We start from the raw sequence: 11051 nt of genomic DNA, 5'->3' as shown, positions 1-11051 counted from the left end.
CTGATGGGCTCCTCTCACCTGGGCAGAGGGAGAGAGACCAAACTGCTTCTGAGGGGCTGGAGCAGCTGCCAAGCCACATCCCAAGAGAAACAACATCATCCAGCTGAGCTGACAGCCCATGCCTTCGCTTTTATTACAAGGAGCTCCCCTTACATTTCAGCCACTTGTGTGCCAAAGGGAAAATTTCTAATGTTCCTCAGGTAACGGGACCAGCCCCACAAGTTTTCCACACAGAAGTCCGAGTTCCGTGCCAGGCGCTTGATCAGCAGGTAGGTGCCAGCCAGTCCTGCCACCCCCATGACAAAGATCCCTCGATTAATTACCTGCGAGTGCAAAGGGAAACCTCAACATCATCAGAGGTTTGCTCCTACCCTGCGGCACCAAGCGAAGTCGTCACGCCTGCTCCCACCTGGCGATATCCCACCACCAGAGCTCCCCTGGCATCTGAGCAGTGCTGGTGTGCAGGATGCTCCCGAGGGCACCCTTCACCAACCTTTTTCTGCCATTTCCAGCGCTGAAGTGCCTCATGGTAGCGAATTCTGGTGAAAGTCACCTGGGAGGGTTGCAGGAGCGTTGTCACCACCGCAAAGGCAGCCAGGAGGAGCTGGTGGCAGCCCAGGCAGTGGGGACACACTGGCCTTACCATGGTGTACAGCGGGACAATAGTGGAAGGCATGAGGGCGTGGAGAAAGTTGTCTACGTGCTTCCGGAAAATGAACCACGTTGAGTTCACGTGCTCACGCATCTGCAACAGAGCAACAGTCAGGCCTTTGCCAGGAATTTTGGCAGAGCTCCCCCGCGCTTTGCTAGCTCTTCTACTGCCTGTCCTAGAGGTCACACAGAGCCTCCCTAGCCCCAGTGGCATTCCCAAGGAGCTCTGAGGCTAAAGTCTGCCAGGGTGAGAGCCCAAACAGAGTGTTGCAGGGATCTTGCCTGCTGTGTGCATCCTAAGAGTACTGCTGTGTGCACGGCCCGTGGGACCACGGGTCCATGTGCCTACCTCCACGTAGTTGTACATGGCTAAGTCTGAAATGGCGTGGTCATCTGGTACCCTCAGTCTGGAGAACTCAGGGAGGCAGGCACCTGGCAGAAGAAAGCAACAGTTCACAGGCTGCAGGGTATCCAGCTGCCCCCATCCTCAGATAGGTGTTCCTCTGCTCTCGCTCCTCCCCAGCCACCTCACTCACCAAGGTCGTTGTGGAACTGGTCCATTAATTCATCAAAGACCAGACAGTCTTCAAAACCCTGGAGGAAAATTAGGGGGTTAATAGGTATAAGGAGCCACATGTTCATGAGAAGCGCTCCCATGAATGCTTAGCTAGCGTAGCTTTTGGTCCCACTAACTACAGCCTCAGGTGGGAGTCTTATTCCAGGCCACTCTGCCAGAGGTCTTGAGAGAAATCCAGGGGATTGCCTTTCCCAGTAGCCTTTACCCCCTCCCACACAGTCCTCTGCCTCATGAGAAGGTAGCATCACTGCCCTGTCCCCTCTCCTCCCCAGGAGGACACCCTGACTGGAGCTCAACACCTGCCAATGCAGAGGACATCAGGCTGTGGGACAGGCCAGCCCACGAACTCTGTGGACCTACACACTAAAACCAGGCAACTGTGGGTGAAAAGAGTGGGGACCCCACTAACACGGACCAGGGCCAGCCCTGAACCTACCGCATTCATGCCCTGTCCGTAGAAGGGCACAACAGCATGCGCAGCATCTCCCATCAGCACGCACCGGGAAGCGAGGTGGTAGGAAGAGCACTTCACAGATACCATGGCCTGGGCTGGCAGCACGAAGTAGTCATGCTTCAGCTCTTGCCTTCAGGCAAAACAACAGATACTTCACTTGTGGGACCACAAGAGAGAAGAAGTGCAAGTCATGCCACGTCCCAGCTCAGGAAGGCACTGTCAGCTTTGGGATGCAAAACCCAAACCCACGTCCTAGGCTATTTGTGCTGGGAAAAATGTGGGAGCCAGGTAATCTATTTCATTAACTTTCTCCCTATGGACCAAAGGTTTTGTCTGCAGGTTTCAAGCTCTGCACACAATTTGAGTGTTGACATCTTGGTCCTCTTACTGTGAGCGGTGGTGAATGTTGGTCGTTGTAGGAAGGATATACCAGAGAATATCTCAGTTTCTGAGTTAATATGAAGTCCTGCAATAAGTCTTAAGAGGAAAGAAAACTGCCAAACACAGCTGAGACCATTGATATAATCCAAAAAAAGCCCATCCCATAACAGATAGCTGTGTTGCAAAGCAGAAGCATTAATAGTGTGAGCTGGAGCTTCCACTGTGTGGGGAGGCTTCCCTCTCAGCAGGAAAATGAGGATGTACTGAACAGAGACACAGACATCAGGACATGTACTGGAAAGGCCGGTCCTGGTCCCCACTGCCATCAGGGCCCCCAGGAGGGGTGGGATGCTCCAGCTCTGTGCTGTCACCCTTATGCCATTTGTCCAGCAGTGAGAGAGTCCACATAGGGGGATCCATCACAACCCCATCACCAGGGCCTGAGGCTAAGTGATTTGTTCCCTGGCTTCACAGCACTGTGTTGATGAGAGAGAAGGGGAGATGAGAACACTTACTCTCCGATGAGGGGGATGGCATCTGGGAAGTAGGTCTGGAAAAAGCCCAGCACTTGGTCCCCCGTCGTGAGCTTCTCAAATTCCTCAAAGGGCATGAAGAGCGTGCAGGTGAAGGACTTGTCCTGCCAGCCGGGGAGGAAGGTCAGTAAGAAGTCCAGAGACCATAGAGAGCATGTGGCACGTGGAGCAGCAGCTCATTGCCCAGCCTGTCACCTGGCAATAGCAGTGACCCACTGGAGAGGAAAAGGACGAGTGCCCGGCCACCCCCTTTCCCATGGTGGGCTTGCCCATGCTCAGGGCAGGCAGGGGGTAGGTAGAACCAGACGGTGTGTGACTGGCCAGCATGGGCCTGGCACACTGTCCTGGTGCTCCTGGTATCCAGCTGCAGAGGGCTGTTTTGGGGGGTTTGGGTGGGCTCAGACGCGTGGGCAGGGAGAGGTGTCACAGGTACCTGCTCAGCGCAGGAGGCAGGACTGGCTCCACCTCAGGCTGTGAAAGGGGTGGGTGTCCCTCCTGGCACCTTCTCTGAACAGGAGCCAGCAGCGTGCCCAGGTGGCCAAGAAGACCAATAGCATCCTGGTCTGTATCAGGAACAGTGTGGCAGCAGGACCAGGAAAGTGATTCCTCCCCCGTACTTGGCACTGGTGAGGCCACCCCTGGAGTGCTGTGTCCAGCTCTGGGCTCCTTAGTTCAGGAAGGACATTGAGGGGCTGGAGCAGGTCCAGAGAAGGGCAACAAGGCTTGTGAAGGATCTGGAGCACAAGCCCTATGAAGAGAGGCTGAGGGAGCTGGGGCTGCTCAGCCTGGAGAAGAGGAGGCTCAGGGGAGACCTTCTCCTTCCCTACAACTACCTGAGGGGAGGGTGTAGCCAGGTGGAGGTTGGGCTCTTCTCCCAGGCAACCAGCGACAGGAGAGGATGTAGTCTTAAGCTGTGCCAGGGCAGGTTTAGATAGGACATTAGGAAGAATTTCTTCACAGAAAGGGTGATTAGGTATTGGAATGGGCTGCCCAGGGAGGTGGTAAAGTCAGCATCCCTGAAGGTGTTTAAGGAAACCTGGAAGTGGCATCAGTGCCCTGAACTAGTTGACATGGTTGTGTTTGGTCATAGGTTGGACCGAATGATTTCAGAGGTCTTTTCCAACCTAATTGATCCTGTGAGTCTGTTATTCTGTGATTTTTGGCCCTCCCAATCCCGGCCACCACAGCCAGTTCATCCCCACCAGCTCCATCCTGTGCCCCAAGAGAGCATGGCCATGGGTTATCACCGTGTTGGGCAGTGCAATCATCATGAAGGTGTTTCTCGGCCAGATATGGAGGTAGTTTGGTTCCATGGCAAACTGAAAGAGAAGAGAAGAGAAAATCACCTTGTATCCTTGACACCAGTTCCCATTCTTTGTACCATGAGAAGACACAACAACTACAGGGCCCCTGTCTGGTACCTGATGCTTCAGGGAGACACATGGGAAGAGGAAAGGGTAAGAAATATGCGAAAAATGGAAAAAAATCTGCTGCTCTGCAGTTGCTGATACCCTTTCAGACATGTCCCCATACCCTCAGGACCTCTCAGAGCTAGAGTTAACCCCAATGCTCCAGGACAGGCTCTCTAGGATTTTTGCAGCCAGGTACCAACCTCTGGAAGAGGAAGAGATCCCTGCCTTCTCCCAGGAAAGGTTTAACCCCTTTCCTGAACCCCAGGTAAGAAATTAATTTCTCTAAAGCTGTTCTAGCAGAGCCACCTTGAGAAGGGGGCAGGGTGTCCAAGCTGCAAAGGTCACAGCAGCCTCTGGGACAGGCACACTTACATCTCCATCTTTGGGAGGGATGGTCAGCTCCATGTAGCCATGAGGAATGTACTGCTGACTGTAGTTAAAGCGCGTTTGCCTCATGAACTGTTTTCTGACTGTTGAGAAGGCTCCATCACAGCCCACAATGAGGTCATAGGTGACTTCCAAGGTCTGCTGGTCAGATCTGAAAGCAAAGACAGTCCCTTGGATCAATCTGATCTTTAAGGTCCTTTCCAACTCTAACCATTCTATGATTTTATGATTAATCTTGCTGTAACTCCAGGACAGCTCAGCACCTTTTGCAAAATGACTGGGTCACCTCCAGCGTTATTAATCTTCTGGGGCGAGGGAAGATTTGCTTTCATGGCCTGGGAAGCTCAGTGTTAGGACAAATAATTATCCTGTAGGTTATCAAAAGCATAACTCTGCCAGCTGTGCCCAACAATGCAGCAGACAGCCGTGGGGTAACACTGCTGAGCCTGCATGCCCAGGTGGGTTGGGTCATGACCAGAACTTCACCTAACTATGAAACAAGGTCACAGAATTACAGAATGATTTAGGTTGGAAGGAACCTTAAAGCTCATCTTGTTCCAACCCCCTGCCATGGGCAGGGACACCTTACACACACACACACACACACTAGTTTCAACACTAAGATTGCTCAATTGTTTGAGGTTGTATGAATGATTAAGCAGAAACTAACTGACCACAACACTTGATCCCACGCTTGCCCAGAGATTACCTTTTTATGGATAACATCCCCAACTCTGCATTGCACTCCACAAGCTTGTGTCCAAAGTACAGCTTAGTGTTGGAGTACTTCTCAGCAGCTGTGAAAAGAAAAGACAACTTAATGTAGAGGGGTTTACTGTCACTCCAAAAATATTTCCAAGAGATCCCTAAATTATAGGGGATTTTGCCATTACAGGAAATAATTTACTGGATGAGTGAGGGCCAGCAGGCAGGGCACACTGGGACTGATCAGCTATGGTAAAAACTATTTAAAAATGCAAAGACTCCTGCAAAGATTTCTTTCTTCCTCAAAATGACATGAGTCATTGACTACTTTCCACCAACACTCCACTGAATTTCAGGATGGGATGAGGTGCCTGCAGTTAATGGGGAAGCGCTGGAAATTTGGCCTGTTCCGATTATATACTTGCCCACAGTGCTCCAATTTCTATTTGTCTCTGTACAATCAGGAGCCATGGAAAATGCCACAAAGCATGACAAGGACGAGGAGGCATGTTCCTGCTTTAGCTGGGAAACAGCACAGGTTTTCTTCTTAAAAACACGGCTAGTTCATGTTTGCACTTTCTGAGAGCCAGGTAAGGGAGCTTAGGGCCCAAAATCTGCTGGTTATGGGGCAAAGCCGAAATCCTCAGGGAAAAGGGTGTAGAAATATTTGCAAACAGAAGTGACAACCTACCTGTCAGCAGCTCTTTGTTTAAGTTTGCTCTGTCCACAGACAGAATGTACTGCAAGGCAAACAAACAGGGGGTTCAGAAGGTTTTGCTGAGTTTTGCTCTGCACGGCCAGACAGGAAACCCTCCCCCCTTCAAACAGCCCCCCTGAACCCGGGGGTCATGCAATCCCCTTCCTGCATCCTCCCCAAGAGCGTGAGCCCCAGACTGCCCGTGACACAGAGGCACAAATGCCAGACACAGGCCCCCTGTGCCCTGCAAAGCATCTTCAGTACCTGGTTCTTCTTCCCGTAAGGGATAGAGTACTTTTTCCCTGAAGGTGTGTGTATCCTCCTTGCCTGCATGGGAATGCCCTTGGACACAATCTGAAACATAAGAGAACACACTTCTGGCTAAAAGTGTGGGGTTTTAACACAAGTTACCAAGCATCACCCCCCTCCCCAAGCACTGCACTTGAGGAAGAATGGGGTGCTCTCTGCTCCTACTTTTCCATGTGCTTATCCAAGTCACCAGGGAAAATTTTACAGGGCTGTCACACCAAGTCACTACAGTTTACTGAGGTTACTCACAAGCTCATTCTCATAAAAATCAGGGGGAAATTATTTTTGGATAGAAGGGACATGAAAAATCCCAGGGTGCTGGACAGGGCAGGGGGTGACAGACGAATTACATCCTGGGACTGGGATATGTGTTGTCAAAGCTTGGGCTCCTCTGCAGAGATCCAGGGGCGAGGACATCCCATCACTACCAACAGCTGGATGTTAAATGGTAGCCAGCACCTTGCAGAATGAAGGTTTTGTGGGAGAATTTGGACATGTCAGTGCAGAAACCAGACCCCTTTATTGCATCCTGCTTTAGGACATCAGCTCTTTTGGGAGTCAGTCTACTCCTGCCCTGTTTGCCCTCACCTCCGGGAGGAAGGAGAGCATGGAAGGGAGGTAAACACGGGTAGGTGTTGCCTGAGTGTTTGGTGTCCTGGGGAAGCACCCACCACCAGGAGCAGAGCCCAGCTGCCTGGGGCTGGGTGCTGCCTCCAGGCTGGGGGAGATCCTGCTGGCAGCTGCGCCATGGAGCAGGGGAGAGCCAGGCTGCAGGCATGCAGTGGAAGAGGTCTGCCTGGGAGAGGTCTACCTGGGAGACATCTACTTCCACCCTCATGGAAGCAGAGCTACCTCTGCATGCTTGAGGAGCAGAAGAGAGCCTGTCCATCGCCAGCTGAAGTCAAGAGTGTTCTAACCACAGAGAGCCCACCACCAACAGGATCTGCCAGGGTACCTGCTCCTCCATCCCCACAGCTTGGAGGGCTTGGCGTCCTCTGTGAGACAGGGCCAAGTTAATGCTTCTGCCACGGGCATAGCTGGCCACTCGGATGTCTGCGTGGGAAGAACAGTTGGTTATGGAGGCACTGACACCACAGCCTGGTCTGGGCAGCATCTCCAAACCCCTTGCAGCAACCGCAGGAGAGGCAGTGGGGAGTCCCCATCCTCCCGTTCTGGGTGCAGAGAGGGCAAGTGTCAAAAGGCACATTTAGGTGTTGGGCTGAGCAGCTTCTGGGCCACCTTTAGCCGGGGAGAAGCAGCTGCAGCCCAGTGCTGCAAAGGGAATGCTGGATCCTGACAGCTCCCCAGAGTGCCAAGGGGCCCCTTATCATTAAGAACCATTTCCCCTCTAAATGGAGAGGGCTGAGCGATGAATGCCTGGCAGGTTCTGCTGAGACCCCACAGACTGACACTTTCTGGGACATTGGCAGGTCACCTTCTTCACTCCTGTTCAGATAGAAATGTCTGGGTACCAGCCTGTTCCTCCTCAGAATTGCCTCACTCAGCCTTCCCAGATTGCCTGGCCAGTGCAGGGGGCAGAGCCTCCTCATGCATCTCACCGTAAGCAATGGGCCAAAAGCTGGAGTACAGCAGTAAAATCCATCCAACTCAGAAGGCAATCAGAGGCTTTTTGAACCTGTGGAACTTCTAGCAACTGTGAGCCATGCAGCAGAACTGCCCGTCCTGATGTCTGTCAGAGCAGGAAGAGTTTCCTCAGAGATCACGTGTCAGGAGCGGCTTCTCCTTCCCTTCACTGCATGCCTGAGTTTCACCTTCCATGGTGTCGTTTTCACCTGCTGCTTGGCTTGCCACCTCTGCCCGGGTTCTCTTTGTCTGCCAGCTGACAGATACTGAAGGTGAACGATTTCTCTGCCTTTCAGCCAGCACCTTGGCTCTAAGTCATGATTTCTCTGTTGTGGCACCCTGAGGACTTGGAGGCTTCCTGAGAGCACTCCATCTCTCCTTCTGGTACAGCTCTGGACTTATAATGCTTCATGCAGAGACTAAGTTTAAAAGGTGAGGATTTGAATCAATATTTAAGCCAAGAACATAAAAAGGGCATTGTTTTAGTAGCTGAAGGGTGGGTTCTCTCCACACAAGGCAACATACTTCAAATAAGTGCTTCCTCCCCCCCCCCCAGGACCTAAAGGGAAGAGTGAAAAGAATATCCCCAAACTGTCACACTTTCAGATTTCTTTTTTTTCTGTGGTTTCAGTGAGCTCACACAGAAATGATCAGGCTGAGCTTACCTTCTCTGGCTTCGTAAACATCAACATGGAAACCTCGTCTAGCAAAGAAACAGGCATTTAACGCGCCCACCTACAAGAGAAGGACCAGGAATGGTGGATGAAGTATTCCACAGGTCACTACTGAGATGCATCAAGGGAAAGCAGTGATCAGGGGATGCAGCTCAGCATGTACAGGTAAGTCCTTTGACCAAGAGCCTTAGAGGACTTTTTGCTGAAGAGCAGTCCTCTGGCAGACCTGATGTGTCTGCAAAGTCTCCAAGAACAAAGCCAACCATCAAAACTCTTCATATGAAGTCATACCAAGCTCAGGCTTGTTTACACACGGTGACTGAGTGCAGCAGGGTTAATCTCTTCAGCCAGAGATAGCAGGAGCTGGTACAGGCAAGCTCACAGCTCCTCTCTGGACTGTGTTTATCTTCCTCAATAGAATTCCGGGTGCTGCAGCATTCCCTTGGGAACACATTGGGGGAGAACAGCACGAATATGTCCTGTTTGTTATTTAAATCAATTTTTCTTGTTTATTTCCATCACTAATTGCTGTCAGAACTACAGACTCTTATGTCATCACTCTTTTCCAAGAAGCTAATGTCCAAAAAGTCAAGAGAGAGATGTTAGGTGCTGCAATGCTCCATGCTATCATAGGATCATAGACTCACAGAAAGGGTTGGGTTAGGAAGGGACCCTAAAGACCACCTCATTCCAACCCCCTGCCATGAGCAGGGACACCTTCCACTAGACCAGGTTACTCAGAGCCCCATCCAGCCTGGCCTTTGGAGTCAGACCACTATGCAAGTAGCAGGGGATGAAAACCATTCCCAAACAAAAGTGGGCAGAGGAAGGCATTTCCTCTTAGCCTGGCATTTACTGAGTCTCAGTCCTTGCAAAGCATTTCACACTGGTGACTTGGTTACAGCTAGAAACAGCCAAGGGGCAGGGGGATCTGGCCTGTTATTTAATGTACCTGGGCACCATTGCTCCACCACCACTCAAACCCCTTCCTCAGAGAAAAGGACAAGAGCCTCCCACAGCAGGAACAAAACCAGCCCCTTTCCGATGCCCCATCATCTCACAGAGGAATGATTTCAAGACAAACATCCAACCACACTCAGGCAGTGCTTTCACAGCCCCAGCTCCCTGGCAAACACAGTCATGCAGCAGCTAAAAAGGGCATTTCCTACCAGGCCACCTCCGACAACAGCAACTCTCTTCCTGTGTGGGTCACAGGGCTCCATCACCAGGGCAGCCCCTGGGCCACAGGTGCTCCCTGCTGTGTCCTGTCCCGCTCCCTGTCCTGCCACACCACCCTCTCCAGTGGGGAGGGGAAGAGCATGGGAGGCTGAGTCACACCTGGGCTCCTCTCCCCTGGTTCGTATTAAAGTTTAACTCCCAGCACAGAGTGTCAGCGAGTCAGCCTGGCTGAGCCTCGGGGGCAGAGATGGGCACTTGGCGTTACTCAGCCAGGCTTTATCCAAAGGCCTCTTTCAGAAACTGTAAAGCAATTCCACAGTCCTCGAGGAACATGCACAGAGCAGGAGGAGAACCTGCATCTGCCAGGCTTTTGCTAGTGCTTCACTGGGCTGCAGCTGCAGGGGCACTGGTGGGACAAGGCAGAGGAGCTTTTGGGGTTGCACAGGCTCTCTCCTGAGGCTGAGATGTGAGCCACCCTGCTTGCTCAGGAGCCTCGTCCTGTCTTTGAGGACATCTTTCATCCAAGGAAGCTGCGTGTGACTCAAGCATTTTGGGGTGTGATGCTGGGCAGAGGGCTCATGCCTAATCTGCAGAAGCTTTCCAGGACTTGAATGAGGCTGTGAGACGCCTCTGCAGGCACCATTTCACATGCCCATCCTCGGTAGGAAATGCTCTCCTGAGCCAGGGCTGCACACAGCAAGGTTTGCAAAGGGAGGAGCCAATTACAGCCTGCACACAATAGTTAAACAGCAGGCACTGAAAGCACATGCATTAGCACACACACTGACCACCATTTATTGCTCAACCTGCCATGCACAGCCCAGACCAGCAGATTTGGCTCATAGAATCCTGAGGGTAGGAAAAGTCCTCTAAGATATTTGAGTCCAATTGTTAACCAAGCACGGCCAAGCCCACCACTAAGCCATGACCCTGAGTGCCACCTACATGACTTTTAGAGACCCACAGGGATAGGGGAAGACTTAAGTGCTTCCCTGGGCAGCCTCTTCCAATGCTTGACAAACCTTTCAGTTAAGAATTTCTTCCTAATGTCCAGTCTAAACCTTCCGTGGTGCAGCTTGAGGCCATTTCCTCTTTCAGGCAGAGAGTCAGAAGTTGTAGAGAGTTATAAGAGTTTTGAAAGAGAAAGATCAAATCCCTCCACAAGCACAGCACCCATTCTTTGTGGCATGTCCTGGTTCCCAGCCCACCAAGGGCCAGCAACTCAACAAACAGGGTTGACAGGAGCCACAAGCAGCCCCAGGCCCGAGCTTAAATGGGAATGTTGGCCTTGGGGAGAGCGGGGGTCCCAGGTGGGCTGGTTGGGGTTGTTAAAGGCTGTTGGTGCCCATGGGCCCTGGCACTGTGTCCAACCCAGTCACCACTAAAGAGCCTCCAGGGGGTTTCACTGATCTCCACAGCAGTGGATTGATCCACACTGTCTGATTGACCCACACACCGAGCACAGACAACAGAGCAGGGAGGGCAAAGAGCAAGGCAGGTTTTACATA

The 11051-nt window shown here is 51.9% G+C and overlaps 1 protein-coding gene across 1 annotated transcript; it reads right to left on the bottom strand.

Annotated features, from left to right (window-relative positions):
- Positions 1–104: 104 nt before the first annotated feature.
- On the bottom strand, positions 105–9690 carry KMO (kynurenine 3-monooxygenase). The gene is made up of 15 exons (XM_008920672.2): positions 9534–9690; positions 8356–8425; positions 7062–7159; positions 6062–6151; positions 5792–5840; positions 5105–5192; positions 4381–4546; positions 3844–3915; positions 2579–2700; positions 1665–1812; positions 1188–1245; positions 1001–1083; positions 644–745; positions 494–553; positions 105–323 (listed from the first exon to the last, which is right to left on the bottom strand). Exons 1-15 carry the CDS (start codon positions 9585–9587, stop codon positions 150–152), a joined length of 1434 nt encoding a protein of 477 aa, XP_008918920.2. The 5' UTR covers positions 9588–9690; the 3' UTR covers positions 105–149.
- Between the last annotated feature and the right edge of the window lie 1361 nt (positions 9691–11051).

The sequence above is a fragment of the Manacus vitellinus genome, unplaced genomic scaffold (assembly GCF_001715985.3).
Source record: "Manacus vitellinus isolate BGI_N305 unplaced genomic scaffold, ASM171598v3 scaffold_20_pilon, whole genome shotgun sequence".
NCBI classification, from domain to species: domain Eukaryota; kingdom Metazoa; phylum Chordata; class Aves; order Passeriformes; family Pipridae; genus Manacus; species Manacus vitellinus.
The sequence above is the reverse complement of the archived record's forward strand: the minus strand, read 5'-3'. Positions and strand labels throughout refer to the sequence as shown.